Source organism: Rhinolophus sinicus, chromosome 14 (assembly GCF_057876585.1).
Source record: "Rhinolophus sinicus isolate RSI-liver-muscle chromosome 14, RSI-T2T, whole genome shotgun sequence".
Lineage (NCBI taxonomy): Eukaryota > Metazoa > Chordata > Mammalia > Chiroptera > Rhinolophidae > Rhinolophus > Rhinolophus sinicus.
In genome coordinates, this window is record NC_142514.1 from 9,076,274 (window position 1) to 9,099,711 (window position 23,438).

The window sequence follows — 23,438 nt, forward strand, 5'->3', positions numbered from 1 at the left end:
CACAATCTTGGAAAAAACCCAAAGCTGGCCCCTACCTTATACCGGATATAAACGTAGGCTCCAGATAAGTAAGGGCGGAGTGTGAAAGGTGAAACGATGAAGGAGGCGGTCTTTGCAGCCTAGGGGTAGAGAAGGATGTTTTAAGCAAGACCCTCAAAACAGACTGTAAGTCAAAAAGAACAACGGATCTGGCGACATTAAAATGAAGTATTCTAGTCAAGAAAAGACACCATGGGCAAAGTTATCAGTCCATGACTGGCTGGGAGAAGGTATTGGCACGGTCTAAGTGAATATCTAACAAAAGCAAGGAACCTGTGTGAAACAACAAGAGTCAGGAAGTAGAAAAATGACTGGAAACATGAGTCAAGGTTATGAACAGGAAATTTCCTGGAGAGGAGACCTCAGTGGTTAACACACTTTTCAAGGAGTGCTCAATTTACCCTTAATTGAGGAAAGGCAAATCAAAACAATGAACTATAACTTTGCACCTGTTAGAACGCCCAGCCCTAATTTTTGCCAACGACAGTTATTGACGAAGATGGGAGCAAGTGGGAGCCCACGTGCAGTCCCAGTGAGAATGGGAACCAGCACAACCATTCTGGAGTGGTCCCTGGCGGCGTTTAATGAAGCCAAGTTTGCATATGTCTTTGAATAATTCCACCCTTGCCTATATAGCCAGGGAAATTCTCGCACAGATCCACCTCTCCTGGTTAATGCCACTTATCCTGGTGTAATTACTAACAGTGGTCCCGTACTTTCACTGTCGGTGTCCTGACTTGGATGGCATGTTGAGGACTAACCATTAGGTGGCATCGTAACTGTGTTGTTTACAGTCGCAGGGTACAGGCAGCAACGTAGGTGCTGAGGGAGCAGACAGAGTAAAGTGTTGTAGATTGGGTATATGAAACCCTGTGTAGCAGTGAGAGGCAGTGAACTAGGTGTACAGAGAAGGGAGGGCAAAAGAACCCCATAGTTTTCCAAACAAAGACATTAACAGGTTGAATTAGTATATAAAGGTTTACCTCAAATTGTTTTTTAAAGGCAAATTTTTTAGAGCAGTTTTAGGTTCACAGCAAAATTCAGAAGAAGGTACAGAGATTTCCGATATACCCGCTTTCCCCAACACAAGCACAGTTTCTCCTGTAATCATCCCCTCCCCCCGTACCCCCCCATCCCCCCCACCCGCAGAGTGACATGTTTGTTGCAGTCCATGGATTTGCACTGACACGTCATTATACCCAGGGTCCACAGTTCTCATTAGGGTTCACTCTCGGTGTTGGACACTCTATGGGTTTGGACAGATGTATAATGACACGTATGCATCATTATAGTATCACACAGAGAGTTTTTACGGCCCTAAAAATCTTCTCTTTTCCTCTTCCTCATCCCTCCTTTCCCCATAACCCACATTGGATTTTTTTTTAATGGCAGCCGGTCCATTTCCCACTTGCACGAGATTTCTGCAACTACCAAGAGATCTGGTTTTCTCCTGACCTTAATCCTTGATTGTCTGGGACCTTAGCTGTCAGGGGGAATGGTCTCTGATGTCCTATAATTTCATGACTTGGAGAGGAAACTTGTTCATGCAAGAAAAGGGATACTCACAGTTCAAGCTACTTTAAACCATTAACATGAAGTAGACTTCAAGGTGTCCTCTGCCTTGCTTCATCCCAGGTAACCCAACAAACAGCACCGAGCTGTACATCTCACTGGCAAAGAGCTCGAGTGGGAAACGCTTATGTCTGAGAGCCTTTCTGGCCCATGAATCAGTTGGAACTTTGGCTTCTGTACTTCAAATGCAGACTAGGCAAATGGCCTTTCTACCAAGTCCTCATGGGGAAACAGACATGGGAGCTTTGATTCTCACTGCTGTATTGGGTCACATTCTCTCTCCCCTGGAGGGTGTGATGCTGCCAGCATCCTGCCAGTGTTGCAGCCAGATCCCCAATGAAAGTATCCAAAATGCTGGCTGGAGATGATGTAGGGTCTGTACCATGTTTCCCTGAAAATAAGACCTAGCTGGACAATCAGCTCTACTGCGTCTTTTGGAGCAAAAATTAATATAAGACTTAGTTTATATTATATTATGTTATGTTATATTATATTATATTATATTATATTATATTATATTATATTATATTATATTATAAATACCTGGTCTTATATTATAGTAAAATAAGACCGGGTCTTATATTAATTTTTGCTCCAAAAGATGCATTAGAGCTGATTGTCCGGCTAGGGCTTACTTTCGGGGAAACACGGTATCTAAAGTTAATACCTTTGTGATCAGCAGATGGGATAGCAAAATAAAGACACCACACCCACTGAAACAGCTGCTGTGATCATGTGAAAGGCTTCTCCCTCCCCTCCCCCTTTTCCAGAGGAACTGCCCCATGCAGCTGGAGCAGGGGACTGATTGGTCTATGCACACAGTAGGTCTGCTTTGGGCAAAGATGAAGCACCCAGACTGTCTCCATGTCACCAGAGTGCCACGGGGGACACATGGCATTTGGCATCTCTCCTCTTTTTGCTCTTTGGTTTTGTGGCTGGCACTCTCCTCTCCTCGGTCTGGCACTTCCTGGGCTGTGGGCATGAAGAGGTTACAGCAGCCAGGAGCCCACGGGGCTGAGTTAGCACTTCCCTCTGCATCCAGAACATCTCCAAGTAAAGGCCCTTTTGCCTCATGGAAAAGGGGTGGGGGCGTGGGCTGGGGGGCTGGCTGCCTTAGGTCCAGCAGGGGCTCTGTAACCATGTCTCGTTCCCCCCTCCACAGCCCAGCACGCAGGGGGACGCGGGAAGAGAACGGCATCTGGGTTGAAGGATGATCCACGGGCATCTCGTATCCAGAGCTGCAGAGTGCTCGCGCTGCGCTCGCCAGACTCTGTGCTCCCCCGTCTGCATCCGGCTGCCCAGGGGCACACACCAACCCTGGACAGCGGCACCAGAGCTCCGGGAGGACAAAAACCAGGGCCCGAGCTGCCTGAGCTGCCGGGGCACTGGGCCTCCAGGCCAGCTCCCCGGGGAGCCCGGGGCAGCCTCGCTCCCAGCCCTCCTCCCTGGAAGGAGACACCACGGAGCCCAGCAGTGCTTTTCCTGCAGCTGGCGCTGGGGCCCCAGCTCTCTCCATCCAGCCACGGGGCTGAGCAGCTCCTTGGACCCTGCCCCTTCCAGGTGACACCCCGGGAAGACAGAGCGGGGGCCCACGTCTCAGCCACCCCTCCTAGACAAGAGGAAACAACTTCTGTTGTGTAAAACTTAGATTTTCCTTCTGCATCAAACTCCTGTATCTGAGCAAGATCTGCGGAACCCTATAGGGTTTCATTTTTCACTTGATTGGTGTTTGAGAGAAACTGCAAGGAGTGGGTGGCAGCAGGAAGAAACGCTATAAACTTTGGGGCGTGGACATTTTCTTGGAAGTGACAAGTGGCCTCAGACCTACAGTTCCCGGACTGGCGACGTCATCCTTCCCTCGGACACTCTGAAGGGTCTGGACTCTGTCATATGACCAACGCCAAAGACCCCAGAGGAGCCATGGAATCCACGCTGGCGACGTCCAATTCTGCCTCAGGCCCTGTCACCTTCTCCCATGTCTTCGGTCAGCAGTGCCAACTGATGGAAGCAGGTAGGAAGTGTGCCGTGTGGGAAGCGGGGCATTATCCAGAGTTGCCAGTGGCAGAGGCTCGTGTGTGTCTGTCTGTGTGTCTGTCTGTCCCATCTCTCCTTGATGTCATTTGGTGTGTGAAGTTCAACTAGCCAGGGACGGGATTGTGTAGCATATTCACTTTAAAGTTTTTAGGACATGCCACGGGACTGAATGTTCACTTGTGAAGGGAAGGGAAGGGCCCCCATTTGTCTCTTGTGATCTCTTTTTGCTGTGGCTGCCCAGCCGGTGAGGGAGCGTGCGTCAGGGGAAGCTGATGATGTGGTGTCTGTGGTCTTCTTTTGGGGGCAGGTGCCTGTCCTAGACGGGCTGGCTTTGTGTCCGCTTGCCCCTCTCTGTGGCTAAAGGTGGCGTTTAAGCCATGCCTCTCCGGTCACGGCGGACCTGGGATGCTCATGATGCTGTCACCCTCGGCAGCCCCTCTCAGACCCTGGCTCTGCTGTGGCGACTCCTCATCGTCTTGGCTCGTGACTTTGTCTCCCAAAGGCTCATGTTTGATACTGAAGGGAAAACTTGGTGTGGGCTGCAGCCTTACCTTGTGCCAGCCATCTTGCTAGGGTGTGCATTTGGTCACAACGGAAACCAGGTGATGGGGGACGGCATGGTGCACACGATCACCATGGCGGGGCCTGCAGACCGGTGCTTGATATGTGATCACAATTTCGCTGGTGTCACACAGGAAACCGGATGCCTGGGTTCCTGCTCCCTCAGAGTTCACGCCTGCCGGTGGGGAAAGGGCCACGTGTTTCTCCCGTGGTTTCCTGGGTGTTAAAGTGTTAACTGTGCATTTTGGCTGAGTGTGGGGAGAAAGTGAGAAGAACCCTGGATTGAGTCAGTGTTGATGCTTTCCCTGGCTTGCTGCATAACCTGGGAAATTGCAGACCCTACCCCTTTTCCTTGGGAAGCCGTCTCCAACTGCAAAACAAGAGAACTGGCCTCAGGGCTGCCGGGCCCATCCAGGCCTTAGAGTCTGTGAGCTCACAGGAGCCAAGTGCAATGGAAAACACAAAACTTGAGTGGCTTTCTAAGGACAGGGCGCTTCTGTCTGCACAGGGAGGCGATGTGTGGAGTGGGTGAATCAGGGCTCTGTTGCTGGACTGCCTGGGTTTGAGTCCTAGCTTCATCTGTTATAGGCTATGTGACCTCAGGCAAGTTACTTAGTATCTCTGTGCCTCAGTTTCCTCAACTGTAAAATAGGGATAACTAAGCACTACTTCATAGGGTCATTGCAAGGATTAAATAGGTTAATACATGGAAAGACTTAGAAAAGTGCCTGGCACCTAACCAGTGTCAAGTGTTTATTAATATTTCTAGAGGGTGTGGGGGTGCTGGGCAAGCATCCTTCTGTCCTTCTGTGGGCCAGTCAAGGTATCTCTGTTTGCAGAGAGTAGCTTAGCTGCCTTTGGGGCATTGAACACCGCCCCCCCCTTCTCCACCCCTTGGCTTGTCCAGAAGGTGGAGAATCTCCCTTTCCATAAATCTGTAGAATGTGTGGTCAGCAGTACTTCAGCTGCCACTATTTCTGCACAAGAAGAAGGGCTCGGGGGGTTTTCCTGGACGCAGGTTTCACACACCGCTCTACTTCTCTGAAGTGACTGTGGGAGGCAGGTTGGATTTCTAAAGTGCCTCGGCGAGTCCCCTGTGGCTTTATTCTCTACACTTTTGGGGGCACCCAGACCTAAATCAGGCTGTGGAATCCTGTGTCCTTTTTTAAAAAAAAGTCCTTTGTGTCAGGAGAGCAATGGAACATGGATTAATAATGACCAGCCATCTCAAGGGAGAACACGTTCCCCAAAGAAACGCAAAGAGGAATAATTCACCTCTAAGTCCAGGCAACTCAGGAGGGGCAAGCGACTGAGCACCAACATGGCTTCCTCTGCAGCCAGCCATTTGCAGTCCAGGGGTACCACAAATGCGATCTTAAATGCAGCTGAAAATGGTTCCGTGGCGCCAGGGTCTCAGAGCTGTGTTCCTCACGTCTGCTCCTGAGTGAGCGGCAGCTGTCACGTGTGTTCACTGAGCAACTGCTACCTGCCCTCTCTGCGTGGTGCCAGGAGCCACAGAATCCGCAGAGTAAATCAAGACCTTCCTCTAGGAGACGATGGTCTAGTTGGTGGTAGATGCAAGCATATCAGGGGGAAAAGAGAATTACACAGGTTGTGACTTTTTAATGATTCCATTTCCTGAACAACCCTTCCTATGGGTTTTACATAAACTGTCTTACTTGATTTTCAAAAACCCTTGCCAGTTTCCCCAGGCAAGGGGCACACTCAGGGCTTGCCTGCATGCCCACCTCCATGCAGCTGGGAAGGAGTGAAAGGGAAAGCTGAGTCCTGGTCTGGTAACCAAACCTGTGCCTTGAACCTCTAAAGCCTGTGGTCCCGCTGATGACATAGGTTCATCCTTTATATCTGCAAGTATTTCGTATCTTAGGAGAAGTCGACTCCTGAGAGATGGAGCGTGCTGAGTGGGGTTCAGGGAGAGGAATGAGCATAAAAGGGCACATCAGATGTAGGGGGGGGCGGGAGTAGACTCCTGGCAGCAAGGCGGTAACTGGGCATGAGTGGGGCCATAGAAAGAGTACAGAGTTCTTTCTCATTCAGTCCCAATTCAGCTGTTTGTTGGCTGTGTGAACTTGATAAGTCCTGAATCCCCTAGACTAGGGATTGCAAACTACAGCTCTGAGGCCAAATCTGGCCCATCATTTGTTTTTATAAATAAAGTTTTATTGGTACACAGTCATGTCCATTCACATTCATTTCGTCTGTGGCTGCTTTTGTGCACAACAGTAGAGTTGAGTAGCTGTGATCAAGACCATGTGGCTTGCAAAGCTGAAAATATTTACTATCTTACCCTATGCAGAAAAAAGTGTGGTGATCCCTGCCATAGACCAACCTACATAAGCACAGAACGGGGATGGACAGAATTTGTGTGGGACAAAATAAAAGGGTGCAAGCCCTCAGAGAATTTGGCTCTGCCTCATGCTTCCTTGCTGGAACTTTTGGTGCTACATAGTGCCTTGGTTTTCTCCTCTCCTCCCCCATGACCTCCACCCCACTGCATACATGTACAGTAGCAGTTGCTTCAGGAAGCATTTAGAGTAGACCTGAAAGTCCTAGTAAGAAGAGCGTATCCTGCATCACTCTGGTTTCCAGTGGGAACTGTGTGCCCAGCTCCGTAGCACTTGAACTGGGCAAGATCACATCCGCTTCCTCGTCATAGCAACCTGCAGGTAGATGGTTCATTTCCTATGTAACAAGTGAAGCTTAGGTGTTGGCAGAATGAGACTGAAACCTCCCACATCCCACCCCAAAGCCTGTACTCAAGAAATAGTCACAGGAATATAGAGCACAGCCTAGGGAATAGAGTCAATGATATTGTAATAACTACGTATGGTACCAGGTGGGTACTAGACTTATCAGGGGGGGTCACTTCGTAAGGTATATAAATGTCTACGAGGATGTTATATACCTGAAACTGATATAATATTGTATGTCAACTATAATTGAACAATAAATTTAAAAAATGAAACCATGAACTGAAATGGCAAAAAAAAAAAAAAAAAAAAAAAAGCGATCCTGTGGCTTCTGAAATGGGATTTCAACACGAGAAAACCTTTCTCAAGGGTATGGAGGAGAGAGCTGGTTCTGGCGCTTCCACTGCCTTTGCTGCTGTCACCCATGCTTGTCCCGCTCCAGGGTCCTTCACCCCATGTCAGAATGGTTAGTTCTATGAAGTAAATTCTCTTCTCTTTCTAACCGCCCCCCCGACCCCCCAATCTAAATTTCTTCCCCTTCCCTGTGGCTCCTGCTGTAGCCCAAAATGGTAGGTGAGAAATCAGCCTGGCCGGCCACGCATGATTGACGGGTGGAGGTGTGGTTTTTAAGGACCGTTTTGGATCCTCAAGGTGTGGTGGTCTCAGACCTCCTTCTCATCTGGCTGTTTCTCCAGTGGGAACAGGGTGTTTGGACATCTAGATAAGGAATTATTGTAGTGACCACTGGCAATTGAGGCTATGCATGGCTAGTACTTTTGGGGTACTTATTTTGGGATGGTCATTATGCTAAGTGCTTACACGTTACCTAATTTCTTCCTTGTCACATCCTCGTAAGGCAAATAAAATCACCCCCATTTTATAGGTGAGAAAACCGAGGCCCATAAAGGGAACTGTTTTTCTTAGTCAGTGGTTGAGTCAGGATTCAAATTCAAGCCTTCTGGATCCTGTTCCTCCGTCCAGACGCCATCAAGTTTCCCAGTTCCTCCAGGAGTTCCTCTCCAGAAATGTTTGTTGACCATCTGTGCCAGCAAATGAGTGTTTGCTGAATAAATGTGAACTCGGGCACCAATCAGAGACACTGAAGACAATGCCTGCCCTCCAGGCGTTTGTAGCTTTAAGGGGGCGGGGCCGACATCTTCTGTGTTTTCACGCCACCATTAATAATGTGTCCGTGCTGTGACTCATCTTCGTGGATGCCTTCTTTGTGAGATTCTGAACTTCCTGAGGTCAGGAATGATCATCTTGCTCATCTCTGAGTCCTCCAAACCCCCTTGGGGTTGGCAACATGGCGGTTGTCATCAGTAAGACGCTGACAGGTTTGTTTTAAACTAAGTCATCCGTCCTTTTACAGGATAGCTGTCATCCTCATGAGAAGCTGTTAGCACGATAAAAAGGTGTTAGTGGGATCTGGCAAAGTACAATGTGGTTATGTTCGTGTTCTTTCTCAAGACTCATCCTTCATAGCCCTCAAGTTAGGTAGCAGAGAACCCAGGGCAGCGGGGAACACAGTTTATCCCAGTACACGGTCCCTTAGGCTGCTCAAATGGGTTACTCTTATCTCCTGGCTCTGAAAGGGGATAGGGTCTGCTTCTTGTGCATAATGGACAATGTGGTGGGCACTGGCCACTCAGTGCCCTCTTCCAGCATCTCCTCCCGGCCCAGTCTCCCACCCTCAGTCTCAAGGCAGACTTTTCTCCGCATCCTGATCCTCCCCTTAGGATTCAGGGACTGTCAGCAACAACCCCTGGACCACACCTTGACTGCAGAAGTTCCCACCAGTGGTGCTTGTTTGAGTGAGAAGCAATAGGGACAAGTTGGGTCATTAAAGCGTTGGAATAAGCAGTATGTCAGGGGCTCCGTCCTATGAATAGCACTGTCATCCCACAGGTCAGTACATCAGAAGCAGTGGCTCGTCTCTCATTGACTTATTTCTGCAGAGACCTGCTTGTCAGAGGCAGGGGCCTGTGGTTATTAGTGTGGACTTAAGAGCTCATTGGTTGGGTTTAAATCCCAGTTCTGCTGTCCTCTAGCTGTGTGACCTTATGCAAGGACCTTAACCTCTCTGTGCCAGTTTCCTCCTCTATAAAATGAGGATCATAGTTTACCTACTTCATAGGGTTGTGGTAAGTCAGACAATGTGTTAATATGAATAAGGTGTTTATCACAGTGCCTGGCACAGAATGCAATACATATGAACGTTTGCTGTCTATCTTAGTTTGGGCTGCTATAATAGAATACCATAGACTGGGTGGTTTAAGAACTATCTAATTCTCACAGTTCTGGAGACTGGGATGGCTAAGATCAGGGTGCCAGCAGATCCGGTGTCTGGTGAGAGCCCTCTTCCTGTCTTCTCATTGTGTCCTCACATGGCAGAAAGAGACAGGAGCAAACTCTCCTGTCTCTTCTTATAAGGGTACGAATCCCTTTCATGAGGACTCCATCCTCACAACCTAAGCCCCTCCCAGAGGCCCAGCTCCTAACCATCATCTTGGGGATGAGAATTCCAACACAGGAATTTGGGGGGGAAACAAACATTCATTTCATAACACTGTCCTTATTGCTATTTCTTATTAGCACTTCTGTTCTATCTTGTCTAGTGAGACAAAGGTTAGTGACACCTGGAATTAAAACATTCCTTGTGGTCATGTCTTTCGGACCAGTACAAATATGCTACTTTTTTCTCTTGGGTAATCATTGTGATTCAAAAAAACCCCCAAACTCCACATTCGTTCTTTCCTTGACACCCAAGGCCAGGAATCACCAGATCTGAGAGAATTTCTCTCCACCAATCACAGAGGGTGTGTAAAGAAGGTCCTCATTGGACCCAGCTTACCTGAGACACGCCCAGGTCCTATCTCTTCCTGGTATAATTATTAATAACACCTGCATCACTCTCAAGCATGTCCTTGTTTGCATGATAAATTAGATGGTCAGCCTTAGTAAGGGGCAGCCTAATAAATAAAATTCAAAGGTTATTAAATGAAATGTGGAGCACCTGCTCTTGGAGGCCGTAGTTTAAAAGACAGCGGAAGAAGAGAGCATTTGGTTTGAAACATGGGTCAGGTGAGCTGGGTGGTGCTTCTCAGGGTGCTATGGGGTTTGCTGATGTTGCCAGATCCTGTTCTCCAAAAGAAGAGCTCAGCTTTGTATTATAAAGATGCTTAGTATATTTCTGAATGTTTTGTGGCATTTTCCAGTTTACCATATACACTAGAAAAGAAATACATCAAAGAATCTCAAGGCTGGGTTGAGAAATGCACACCCACTGCGGTGGGCTGCTTCTTGGAGGGTTGGAGGGTGAAGACGTTGAGGCATAAGTGTTGACTTGTGCCAACGAGACAATTCTACAACCCTGTGGGGCAAAGGCTGGGCGTGGCACGTGCCAGCAGGACATGCTGCTTGGAATGGTAGGACTGGCCCACGCTCCTCCGGCCTACCTCTTCCCAGTCTTCGGTTTGCTTTGGCCCATTCCTGACTTTCCCTCTTGACTTGCGTCTGTGTGCGATCCATCTTGGTTTCTGTTCCCTCTTGACCCCTCAGCATTTCCCACCTGACAGCCACTGTTAGACCTCGCGTCTGTTTCTCATGGTCCCCTGTGCTTCAGGGGCTGGGTCAGACATTCACCCTGGAGTATTTCAGGAACTCACCTATGCCAACTGGGCATCACCAAAACCAGAGCCAGGAAGGGCCAGAACTGAGTATTATTGCAGAGTATGCCCTCTCTGCAGCCATGGGTCTGTCACCCGTGGGAGAGAGCTGAATGCCTTCCTGGAAATTCTCTCCTGGCGAAAATCTGCGTTTCTAAGGTAGTTGGGCAAACTGACCAAGAGATTATGTCATGCTGCTTCTAAGACTCACCAGCGGGTGTGAAGACCATGCAAACGGAAGCTGCCTGTGCCTGTTGGTACTGTGTGGCTTCCTGGCCCCATGAACTCAGAAGGAAGAAAGAGCCTACGTGGGCACTTTTGTTTCCGCCTCTTGAAGTCGTGTCCCTATCCTCAGGTAGGGGCTGGAACCTTGATAGAAAGTGTGTTTAGAGCTGGAATTACTCCCTGAGAGGTCATCTCCACCATGAAATGGAACTTTCTAGGACCACAGGGCACCCCCTCCAGGCTCAGTGTTCCAGCTGAGGCTGGAAATGTGCTTTGTGTTTTTCCCATCAGCATTAGAGGTCCATTCACTAAGTCTCTCCACAATGAGATTGGGTGATGCCTGGGGAGGCCCCTGGGAGTTGTGCCAGGAGTGTGGCAGAGTGGGTGTAGGGCTTAAATTCCGTGTTGAGCCAGCAGGGGCTGGTAGAGAAGACCCCTGCCTTGGGCTGTAGGTCCAGACATGGCAGGAGTGGCAGGATTTAGGGCAGGGCCTTCTGAGGGGTGCGTATCTGTGTGTGTGCATGCGTTTGGAGCTCACCCTATGCCAACTGGGCATCACCGAAGGGCATGACCAAGGCTGGCATCACTTGTGTCTCTGCCTCCCTCAGGTCCAAGCCCTCTTCTCTGGGCAGAGATTCTAAAGATAACTAGTCCCTGGAACCACTGACACTGTCTCCTTGTCCAGGAGCCTGTCCATCAACAAACCAGGCTTGTGCTGTCGTCACCCAGTTTCAGTACGTGGTGTGGGTAACATGAAGCTGAATTAGTCTGGCCATCTTCAGGTTGGATTCTGGCGAAAACTCAAATCTCCCAATGAGAAGTTTCTGGATGGGGTTGGGGGTAACTTCAGTTGTAACCTTTTTAGATGTTAATTCTTGTTCCCTGTGCTTCAGGGGCTGGGTCAGACGTTTACCCTGGAGTAAGTTGGGTGAGATTATAGAATTGTACAGTTGGTAGAGAATAAGAGAACACGTCCGTCCTAAACTGCAGTTGATTCTCTGGGAGATCCACTGAGGTCTTGAGGAAGCGATACCCACACCTCAGTTTATAATACAGAGTAGCAGTAGGAGAAGCAGAAGAAATAGAAGACCAGGGAAGAGCATTTGCTCTCCGCTGGCCTGCAGAAATTGGATAACTTAGATTAAAGAAAGTTCCAGCCATATTTTAGCAGCTGGTCATTTTTTCTACTTGAAACAGGATTCCTAGACTTTGTTGTCTATGAAGACAGTTTATTTTTAGGTCCAGCAGGGAGCCTATACCAGGAGTAGTTCAGAACGCTGGCCTGCCAGTGAAATACAGACCCCAGCAACGTGTTGTCTTGTGGGCTAGGAAGGCTGTCTTGCCTGGCCTAGCATGAAGGAGCAGCCAGTTGCCTTGGAGGGTAATGACCAAGGTCATGGGAAACTTGGAGGGTTACAAAGGAGCGCTGGCTTTCTTGCACAAAGCCTATTGCCATAGGCCCTAGTCTAGCTCTCTGGCCTTGACGACTGGTTGGCTAAGAAAACTCCAGCTGAAATAGCTTATTCCCCTGAGTCCTAAGTGTTCATTAAAAATCCAATTTGTCAGGTGCTACCATCCTGGTTGTCCCCAATTTAAACAAAAGCTCCTTTGTGGCCACTGGCACTTGAGAATAGAACCTTGGAGCCGAGTGGAGGCCAGGAGGCAGCCGGTGGAGCCGTCACAGCTTTCCTTGGTAAAGAGTTGGTCCCTGATAAATGAACTCGGGGCGGCAAAGAAGGACGCTTTGCTATTATCTTGTCCCTTGCTGGACTAAAGAATTGTGACACCCGAGTTTCACTTTCAAGGGTCATAAACTACTCAAGTGGGGAAACAAGGCCCAATGTCTGAGCCGTAGAAGTTGTGTTTGCAGAAATCTGTGGTTACGGGACCTAGGCTCACCCCAAATAGCACAATGGCGGAATTGCTCAGGACTTCTGTCAGCTGGAGGAGAGCATAGAGTACACAGGCGTTTTTTAAGATCAAAGGGAGAAAGGATGAGGTGGGGGGCTGGGCTGTCTTCATATGCAAAGTGGGTGGAGTTTGTGAGTTTGCACTTCCGGTGCTCATGACCTATAGACGGATGAGACCTACCGATCAGCTTTCTTCCCCTATGAGATCTCTCTGCAGAGGAAAGACTGGCAGTTGAGTGGAGCTTCGGTGTTCAAGCTTTTTATGCAAACACAAGGTGCCTGAGGAGCCTAGTGCCTGTCTTGAGCTGTGGGATTGGTTGACACATCACTTAGTCACATTAGTTCCTCCACAACAATGAGAAAGAATGTGTCCGTAAGGGAGGTTACAGTCCAGACAACATGGGGTAATTTCAATTAAGGGCTCTTTGGGTCGCTCTCTCTCCTGGGAAGCTAGACATTAAAAGTGTCTGTAAAGCTACAAAAGGCTGAGTGCTCCATTCAGGGGCAGGAAGAGAAGCAGGGAGGTACAGACCTCCCTCTCTTTCCAGGTGGTGGTGGTGGGGCGAGTCTAGCCCTGGAGGGCGGACAGGTTATGCAGAAGGGAGAATCTGCCTGGATCGGCTGTGTTTTAGTCAGATTTCCCTCCCCTAGATGCTTTTGTACCTGCTTTATTGCCCACCTGCTCCCACACCCACTTTTTCTTCAGAGAATCACAAATCAATATTCAGTACTTGGGCTTATTCAGGATGAAATGTCTTTCTTGGCTTCTTGTGATTAAAGCCTGGTTTGAAAATGTAGTGGATCTAATTAAGCATTTATGAGGGGAGGGGAATACTTCTGTCAGCCTCACTGAAAGATGCTGTCTGAGCTAAAACATGTGAGAACAAGGGGAGGATGGAAATTGCGGGGGTGGAAACGTTGAAGAGAGACCAGGGGCAGCTCTGGCCCCTTGTTTGCTGGGCTGGCTTTAGGAAATTCATTTCAGGTGTTGAGGTGCCCAGAGCCCTCATTTGACCCCAGATGGTGGTGGTCAGCCTCACCCCTGTGAGTGGTGAAGGCTGCCCAAGAAAGGCCCTGATGCTCCCCCCAAAATGGACATTTGGACTGTCCCCTTTAAGTGGGAGCTAACTGCCACCCAGTGCCTGGGGGCTCTTTCATAATGAGACGATTCATAATCCTCCTTGGCTGACTCAGAAGCGTTGGATTTCCTGTTTCCTGGTGATAAAGGAGGACATCACTTCTCTCAAGGGCTGTCATATGCGTAACTCCGCCATTTTAGAAATCGCACCTGAATATCCAAGTTGTGACATCCAGCACTGGGAGGGCCCAGGCAGAAGCATGTGCAGTGGAAACTGTGTCCTCAAAAACTGTGTATGGCTGATGCCGCTCTGCAAAAGGGGAACACGTGACCGAGGAATGCAGTTGTCTGCCCGAAGTCAGGGCTGGGGTTACCCCCCCCCCCCAGGAGTCCCTGCTAGGTGATTCCACAAGAGCATAGAAATTAAATAAAGGCGAGGGTTTGGTGTCAGATCTGAGTTTATTGACTGTGTGACTTTGGACAAGTTGTCTTCTTTCCCATTGTTTATTGTTTCAAATCTCTCCGCACCACAGCTTTGTGTGTAATATGGCCTTTCCATAAGGTCAGAACGCTGAGGATGGTATGAAAGTGCATGGGAAGGGTTTGTGGACCGGGAGCTTGGAGGAGCACAGAGACCACTGTCGCCGAGCAGAGGAGCGGAACTCTTGGTGCGCCTGGCTTCCCGGCACGGCCGTCACCCCAAGCGCATGGTCAGGTCTTACTGTTGGTAAGCACCCAGGCCGGGACAGAACCCCACTCTTTCCTCCCAGCCTTTTCCTCCCAGCCTGAGGAACCTGTGGAAGTGCCTCATCGAAACTTGTTTGTAAGGCTGCTTTGGTGGCTGTGGAGTTGGAGATTTATCCACTCTGTATGCGAGTGCACACTTTAAAAAGGCTGCAGGAATCTGTCACTTGACAGGATAAACAGGCGCCATTTAATACCCTCCTGTCACTCCAAGTTCCAGGGCCCAGGCCGAGCACCTCCCTGTCCCCAGGTCTGAGGCGAGTGTTAACCTCACAGGACACCCTCTTGTCCAAAGGGGAAATGAAGACTTGCCTTGACAAAAAAAAAAAAATCACATGATGAAATTGGTGAGCAGATGACTGGAGTTTCCATGTCGGCACAAATGGAATCCTGTCACAAATTCTGTCATTCCACCCAAGATTTCCCTGTTGTCTGGGCATCACAGAGAAACCAGACAGGAACCTAGGTGGGTCCAGGAGTGGTGTCATGAGAGACACCTGGAAAGAATGGGCTTAAATTGGAGTCAGGGCTCTCTCTTTCTGTTCTGCTGGTCACGGGGGTGGGGCTAAGACGAGGGTCCTGGACTCTCCTATAATGTTAGTGTGAGAACTCTGAGAGGCCAAGGTATTGTAGGGCACCGGAAGAGGCACAATGCCTGCCTTGCTAAGAGGTAGACAGACATTGGCAATAATGTGAGGAGAGAGGGCAGAGGGTGTCAGTCATAGAAACTCACAGAGTGCTGTGGGTGGCCTCTGTCTGGTCAGGCAGAGACTTGTGGGAGGCGGGGGGTCTTGACATGGATCTTTCTGGACACCTCGTGCTGTGGATTTGGTCACTTTGGGGAGGAATCTCAGGCTCCCACTGCCTGCAGTGGAGTGCGAGGCAGTCTGCTGGCCCCACGATGAGAGAGGTTTGGTTAGATCCTAGGAGAGTTCTGGGCCATGTGAGGTCAGGATTGATTGTGTGTCTACACAGTTCCCCTCAAGGGCTTCTCCTTTTCCAGCAAGGCAATTCTTTCAGACTGGCACGTAGGCTGGTTTTCTTCTGATCTCTGGGGAGACGGCAGCGCTGCTATTCATGGCTCTGCTCTCTGCTCTCCTCTTGGCTAGGACTTCTTAAACTTTTCCAATTTAAGCCTACTTTGGCCAAGTCCGAGCGCTTAGAGGTGATGACCATTTTTTAGAGTACTATTGTGACTTTGCAACTACTTGGGGAAGGTTGTGTAAAACACAGGCTCACAGCCTCACCCCGGAAATTCTGATCACGGGGTCTCATTGCCGGCCGTTGAATCTACTCAGCAAGAGCTCCCAGGACCCCCTGCTTCAGGTGGTTTGAGACGCGTTATCCTAGTGCAATGACAGTCAGTGTTATCCCAGACCAGTATTGCTTGGGAACTGGCTAGAAAAGCAAATCCTCGGGTCCCACCTCTGACCTACTGAATCAGAAACTGGGGGTAGGGCCACTAGTTGGGGTTTCAGCAAGCACCTCCTGGGGATTCTGAGGCGTGCCGAGGTTTGAGGACCAATGCACTAGGGTTTGCAAGAACCAACGGTGTGATGAATAAATCTCAAGCCCAGTTCGTTCACCCCGTGCTCCTGAAAATGGGGCACCAAATTCCAGAATGAGCAGGCCAGGTGTAATTTTGATTAGGTACAAATCTGGTGATATTAAAAAATGACCAGGAAACAAAAATTGTAGGGAAACTATGTATGCTTCGAATTCTCAGTGTTGCCCTCCTGTAATCATGGGTGTGACACTGCACTAGGAACGCTGGCTCTGTGAGCCTGGGCAAGCTACCTGACCCTCCTGGGTATCAGTTTCCTCAACTGTAACGTGGGGTAATACAATATCACCATTTACCTCAAAAGCGTTAACACTCGTATGAATCGCGGAGAACCGGGCCCGGTCTAGAACAAGCCAGGACAGCTACTCATGTCTGCTAAAGACCTCAGGCAGAATCCTAAGATGACCCCGAGATTCCCACCTCCTGGTGGGTGGCATCTGTGAGTACGAGGGGCTGTCACTCGCTTGATTAGGTTATGTTGTAGGACTGTCTGAGCCAGCTAGGGAGAGAGTCTCCTGCTGACCTTGACAAAGCAAGCAGCCGTGTTATGAGACGGCCATGTGGGAAGGACCCCAGGGCGGCCCTGGGAGCTGAGTATGATCTCTGAATGGCAGGGAGCGAGGAAATGGGGACCTCTGTCATACCGCTGCAAGGAAATAAATCCTGCCAACAATCAGAGTGAGTGTGGAAGCAGATCTTCCTTGGAACCTTCAGAGGAAAACATGGTGTGGCTGATACACTGCAGCCTGTGAAATCTCTGCACAGGACACAGGAATGCTGTGCCTGGGTCTCGGATGCACAGAAACTGATGATAAATGGGTACTTCTCTAAGCTGCTAATTTTGTGGAAATTTGCTATATAGTCATAGAAAATACACATAATTGTGTGTATGTATTTATATACATGTATAATACATACATACACATATATGCATATGTATATGTGTGTGTAAATACGTACATAAACACACACACACTTATACACACGCATTCCGCCCCCACCCAGTCAGAAGTTTTCCTATGGTGGAGTCAGAAGGACCTTAGCGACCCCTTATTTGGATGGTGGGTGGCACAGTAACTGGAGACCACAATTCCTTTAGGGGCTTACAAACTTGTTTTAATTTCTTTTAAAATCAGAAGAAAAAATATACTTTCTTTTAAAATCAGAAGGAAATAAAATACACTTTAGGCCAACCCAAATGTTTTGGTGGATAGTATTACATATTAAAATATTACTATATTTGTCTTCAAATACCAACACAGTCCTAAACTATAATTTATATTTTTATGGAAGAAGAGACCCACAAAGGCAGATGTGCTGAAGGTCCATGAAAGTCACAACGTGGCCCCCAGTGGACTGTGGGTGGTCCTGTCCTCCCCACGAGGCGCCTTTGGACCCCCTTCTTCCTCACCCAGCCTCCAGCCCTGGCTCTGTGCACACTGAGCTTGCCTCCCCACCCCCTTGCTCTCGTTTACACCCCTGGTTGGACCATCTCTGATCTGGTGGCCATTCTAGATGAAGGAGGAGGTTCAGGAGCGGACCTAGGGCTCAAGCTTGCATGCCTCGATGTGCCCTTTTGAGCACTGGGGGGAGGGGGAGGCCTGAGCCTTGTCTCCCCTGACCTCCCGCCACCTTGCTCCACCTTCCTTTTCTCTGAACATCTTCTGCACATGGTCTGTGGCACACATCAGCGCTTACTCATTGCTTTGCTTAGGATTCTTTGGTTGTTAGCAACATCAACTAATTCTGGATTGAAAAGAAAAATTCAGAAGCCACTGGGGAGATTTCAGGGAATTGAAGGAGTGGTAAAGAACCAGGTTTTGAAAAAGACTGGCAGCAGGACAGCACTGGGGGGGTTCGGGGAGTGGGTGAGCTCGGTAACAAGACGTACATGGCAGGTCTGAGGCTTCAGCAGCAGGACGGGCGATCAGCTCCAGCTGCTTCTGGTGCTTGCATCCTGCAGGCCAGATGTGGGTTTCCAGGAGCGAGGAGCTTGGTGGCTGAGCATCGTGGCTGAGCTTCGGTCAAGGGCTCACCTATTCTGCAGGGAGAGCTCCCGGATTGGCATTCCCCAGAACTGCACATGGTGGACCAGGAGTATTAGACATGCAAACGGAGGTCGTGGGGAAGTAGTTGGCATACAAACCAAGGCCGGCAGCCAGGACGGGGTTGGAGATGAAAATGTGGGAGTTGTAGGCATATAGATGGTATTTAAAGCCTCACTTAAAACTCTTTCATGAAGATACATTTGATGGACTCCTTTATTCTGACCTTTTTCTCCATGAGCTTCTTGCTATTCAAGTGTTCTGTCCTTTCTGGAATAAAATTGAGATGAGATGGTGGGCTTTTCTAATGGTCTTACTTAGCAAAGTAAACAATTCACGACCTTTGTTCACACAGAGGGCAATGAAACTTTAAGCACTGAATTAAACCACGTAGAAGAATATGCACAAATCTGAAATGCAGTGCAGCTCAGTGAATTATCACAAAGTGGCTGCCCCGGTGTAAGCACCGCCCAGCTCACGACTTACGACGTCATCTACACCTGGAGATGCTCTGACCCTCTTTTAGTCACCTCCCCTGCCTTCTCCCAAAGGTGACCTCTATGCTGACTTCATCCATGATAGTTCAGTTTTGCCTGTTTTTGAATTTCCTTTGAATGGAATCATGGAGAATGCTTGTCTTTCTGTCTGGCTTCTTTTTCTCAACCTACCGTGCGATTCATCCATGTTGTTACGTGTAGTTGGTTCTTTTTCATCGCTATATAATATTCTGCTGTACGAGTACATCACACCTATTTAATAGGTCATTGTACTGTTGATGGGCCTTTGGGTTGTTTCCGGGTTTTGATCACTTTGAACAGTGCCTCTGTGCTCTCTTGTACAAGTCCTTTAGTGTGTTGTACACACACATCTCTAGGAGTGGGGCTGGGTGTGCCTGTGTTCAGCTTTAGATGCTGACGCTCTTCCAGAGTGGTTGTGCCAGTTTACACTCTCGCCAAACGTATGTGAGAACTCTGGTTGCTCCACATCATTTTGCCAACACTTGATACTGTCTGTCTTTTTCACTTTAGCCATTCTGGTGGGTGTGCAATAGTAAATGGTTGCTGTTTCCATTTGCGTCTCCCTGATGACTAAATGAGGGTGAACATCTCTGTTTACTGGCCATTGGGATCCCTCCTTTTGTTGAGTGTTTGCTCAAGGCTCTGTCCATTTTTTAAAATTAGTATTTCGTCTTCTTTTTGAATTATAGGAGTTTATATATGATATGGATTGCAGTCTGGGTCATAGATACTTTCTCCCACTGTGTGGCTTGCCTTTCCACCCTCTTACTAGAGTCTCTTGATGAGCAGAAATTTCGAATGTGAATGTAATCCACAGTATTAATCTTTTTCTTGATGGACAGTGCTTTTTGTGTCCTGTGTAAGAAATCTTTGCCTACCATGAGGTTTTTCTCCTTGGATCTAACGTATACCCAAAATTGATTATTGTGTAGAGTGTGAGTGATGAGTCAAGATTCCTCTTTTACGATGCGAATATCCTTTGACTCAGCACCATTTATTGACAAGATGACTCTTTTCCCCATGCTCTGCAGTGCTCCCTTTGTCACGAATCAAGTGTCCCTATGTGTGGTGTGTTTTATACTCTCGATTCTGTTCTCTTGGTTCATATATCTATCCTCGTTGACCGTCTTAATTACTCTGGCACATGAGTCTTGCTGTATGGGTGTGTGAGCCTCCAGCTTCACTTGGACTGTAACTGGTGAGCTAGCCGGGGGGCCAGGTCAAATGCACCGCCCAGAGGAATGTGAATAGTCATCTGGAACGGTGAAAGCCAGCTTTCCTGCATGCTCACGGCACGCAGAGCCATGCCAAGCACTCTCTATGCACCATCTCCGTTATTCTCTGGGGTGTTTGTCATCCGAGGATGGATGATATTGGAAAAGATTCCTCAAAGTTAGATCGTCTTGGTTGTTCTTGACCCTTAGCATTTCCATAACACATCTTATAATCATCAATGCTCACAATGAAATCCTGATGGAATTTGATTGGGATTTTATTGATTCATGGTCAATTTGAGGAGAATAGATGTCTTTTCAATACTGACTCTTCTAATTGTGTCTGCTGTGACTGCTCTACTCTGCTGTTGTATAATGAAAGCAGCCATAGACAGTATGCAAATGAACGAGTGAGACCGTGTTCCAATAAAACTTTATTTATAAAAAGAGGCAGTGGGACAGACTTGACCATGAGCTGTAATTTGCCGACTAATCTGATCCATAAACATCTTCTCCTAGTTCTTTCTTATCTTCGTGCTCCGTGAAATCCAGAAATCTGTGAACCGTATTCTGTTATCGTCCACCACACCTTGTAATCCCCTCCTCACGCATCTGTCCTGCACCATAGTTATTTGCAGTGTTATTGGAGCCTCTGATCAGGTCACGAACCATTTGAGACCAGAGGTGGGTTTTTTCCCCACTTCTGTTACCTCCATGGTCTCTGGCAGACATACTGGTGCAATAAGTTACTTGGATTCAAACCTGATGTTGAAGAGGAAGTGGGAGAGGAGGGGTTTAGAAGCTCGTCCTTACGGCCCTTACGGCCCTGGGCCCTGGCTTTCGCTGACTTTTCTATAGTGTTTTTGGGGAGAAATCCATGGCTCTGCAGCTTAGCTGTCTCTTCCTTATGGATCGTCATCTTCCCACTTGTATTCTTCCAGAAAATTTCCAGGTCTGTTGGACATACAGAAAAAACCATGTATGTACTAGATTCGGGGCCCCTCGAGAGCCAGCCGGCACTTGTTCGTCACCCGGCCTCTCTACCAGAGCCGTCCATGAACTCGGGAATGGATGCAAATCCCTTAGTAATAGCTCCTGGGCACATTTCTACTAGAATGGCAACACTCTGCACCTGGCCTCCTCTGGAAGGGTCTGTGTAGGGCTGCTCACTCAGCACCACCTGGCAGAGCCTCTTTGACACTCTGTGCTTTGAGGTTTGCTGTGGTCTGACCCTGAGTGGGAAGAAAGAGAGCTGTGGCTGGACACAGCCTGGGTGAACTTCTCCTCCTGATTTTAGCATCACACGCACAGTCGCTGGTCACCCTGAGGAGACATGACTCAGCAGATCCCAGCCTTGGAGGCCGATGGGGCCACGGGGGGCATCTGGGACAGGAGGCCCCGTGCAGCCAGAGCTGCTTTTCCATCTTTAGAGTCCGCGGCAGGACTGCGATCCAGTCTTCCCAGCTCAGGTCAGACATTGCTCTGCCCTGAAATTTCTTTCTTCTCACTTTCGGTTGTGTTTTTCAAGCTGTGCCATTTCATTTCTCTAGCTCAGTGCTTAGAACATTGGTTAGCACACCGGAGTTGCTCAAGGACTTCGAGCTCACTAGTGAGGTTGGTGGGCTGGCCAGGTGGGCAGCTCCGAGGGCTGAGAACGTGCAGCATGGCAGTAGCTCCGTTTCCTGGGCCTTCCCTACACCCCAGACCCACGCCAAACCCTCCACACACACACCATTGGTTATTCTTTGTCCTCCAGAGATGGTAGAAACTAGAAAAGGCCCCTCAAAGAACATTTACATAAATGGGCACCAAGACTTCAAAGGTTGAGGACTTTACTATTCAAGCGGCAATAAAAAGCTTTACAAGTAAGTTTCTTTAATGTGACACAATTTAAGTCAGGGAGAGGGTATGAAGGAGACTTCACCTTCAGTAATGTTTTTTCTTATTAAAAAAATCTGAAGGAAACATGACAAAGTGATCATGGATAAATTCTGGGTGATAATATATTCTGTTTTTTTTTTTAAAAAACAACTTTATTGAGGTTTAACTCATGTACCATACAATGCACTCCTTTAAAGTGTCCAAGTCAAGGGTTTTTAGTAAATGCACAAGTTTGTGCAGTCAGCACCAAAGTCAATAGTAGAGCATTTTCATCACCTCACAAAAACCGCACACTTTAGATGTCACTCCCCTCTTCACCCACCAGCCCCAGGCAATCAATACTCTGCTTTCTCTCTCCATATATTTATATATTCTGGACATTTCATATCAATACAGTGATATAGTGTGGTCCTTTGTGTCCGGCTTTTGTCATTTCTCATAATGTTTCCAGGGTTCATCCATGTTATCGCATGTATCAGGGCATCATTTCTTTCTTTGCTTTCTTTCTTTTTTTAATTGGGGAAGGGGAACAGGACTTTATTGGGGAACAGTGTGTACTTCCAGGACTTTTTTCCAAGTCAAGTTGTTGTCCTTTCAGTCTTAGTTGTGGAGGGCGCAGCTCAGCTCCAGGTCCAGTTGCAGTTGCTAGTTGCAGGGGGTGCTGCCCACCGTCCCTTGCGGGAGTCGAGGAATCGAACTGGCAACCTTGTGGTTGAGAGGATGCGCTCCAACCAACTGAGCCATCGGGGAGGCAGCTCAGCTCAAGGTGCCGTGTTCAATCTTAGTTGCAGGGGGCGGAGCCCACCATCCCTCGCGGGACTTGAGGAATTGAACTGGCAACCTTGTGGTTGAGAGCCCACTGGCCCATGTGGGAATCGAACCAGCAGCCTTTGGAGTTAGGAACACGGAGCTCCAACCACCTGAGCCACCGGGCCGGCCCCATCATTTCTTTTTATGGCCAGTATAGTTCTTTATACTTTTCTGGGGTTAAGGACATTTTCTATCCTGGCAAGATAATCTATTGTGACTATGTTGAAAGAATGTTCTTATCTGTGAGAGCTAAATAAACCAGGGAAGGGGGTTGGCAAGTGCACGGGATTGGGTTCAATTGTAGTCAAGGAAGGTCTCGGTGCAGAGGTGACATTTGGGCAAGGATCTGAAAGAGGTGTGAGTACCTGACAGAAGATGCTCCACACAGAGGGGATGGCAGGTGTAAAAGCCATGCGATGGGAGCGTGGCTTTCTAGTTCAAGGAATGTCAGGGTGGGCCATGAGCAGGCTGGCAGCAGGAGGAAGTGAGGTTGGAAGGGTACTGGGGAGGTCATGGAGGTCCCTGAGGATATCGTTGACTGTTGAAGGAATTTGGCTTCTCTTCTGGGGGAGAGGGGAAGCCATGAGAAGGCTCTGAAAAGGGGCAACTTTACTGACAAACAGGTTCAAGGCCCCCTCTGGCTGTGGTCTTGATAATGGACCCTAAGGACTGAGGGGCACAGGGTGGGAGTCCAATGTGTGAAAAGGGAGTGTGACCGTGACTTGATTCTCGCACAGGGAGATGTGACGGCACTCAGGGTGGATTTTGAAAGTAGTGCTCGCAGGATTTGCTGATGGATTGAATGTTGGGATGTGAGAACAAGCAAAGAGGCAATGCTGACCCTTAGGGTCTCCCCACAGTGGC

The 23,438-nt window shown here is 48.6% G+C and overlaps 1 protein-coding gene across 4 annotated transcripts in view; it reads left to right on the forward strand.

The window, feature by feature from the left end:
• The first annotated feature begins 2,759 nt into the window (after positions 1-2,759).
• Positions 2,760-23,438, forward strand: part of KAZN (kazrin, periplakin interacting protein) — a 1,016,124-nt gene continuing 995,445 nt past the window's right edge. For 2 of the 4 annotated variants that reach the window (XM_088790131.1, XM_088790132.1), the window contains exon 1: positions 2,774-3,622. In XM_088790131.1, the coding sequence (XP_088646257.1) occupies positions 3,502-3,622 (121 nt within the window). In that variant the 5' untranslated portion in view covers positions 2,774-3,501. Of the gene's footprint in view, positions 3,623-23,438 lie in introns of all 4 variants that reach the window. The other 2 variants (XM_088790136.1, XM_088790130.1) reach the window with 2 other exon arrangements.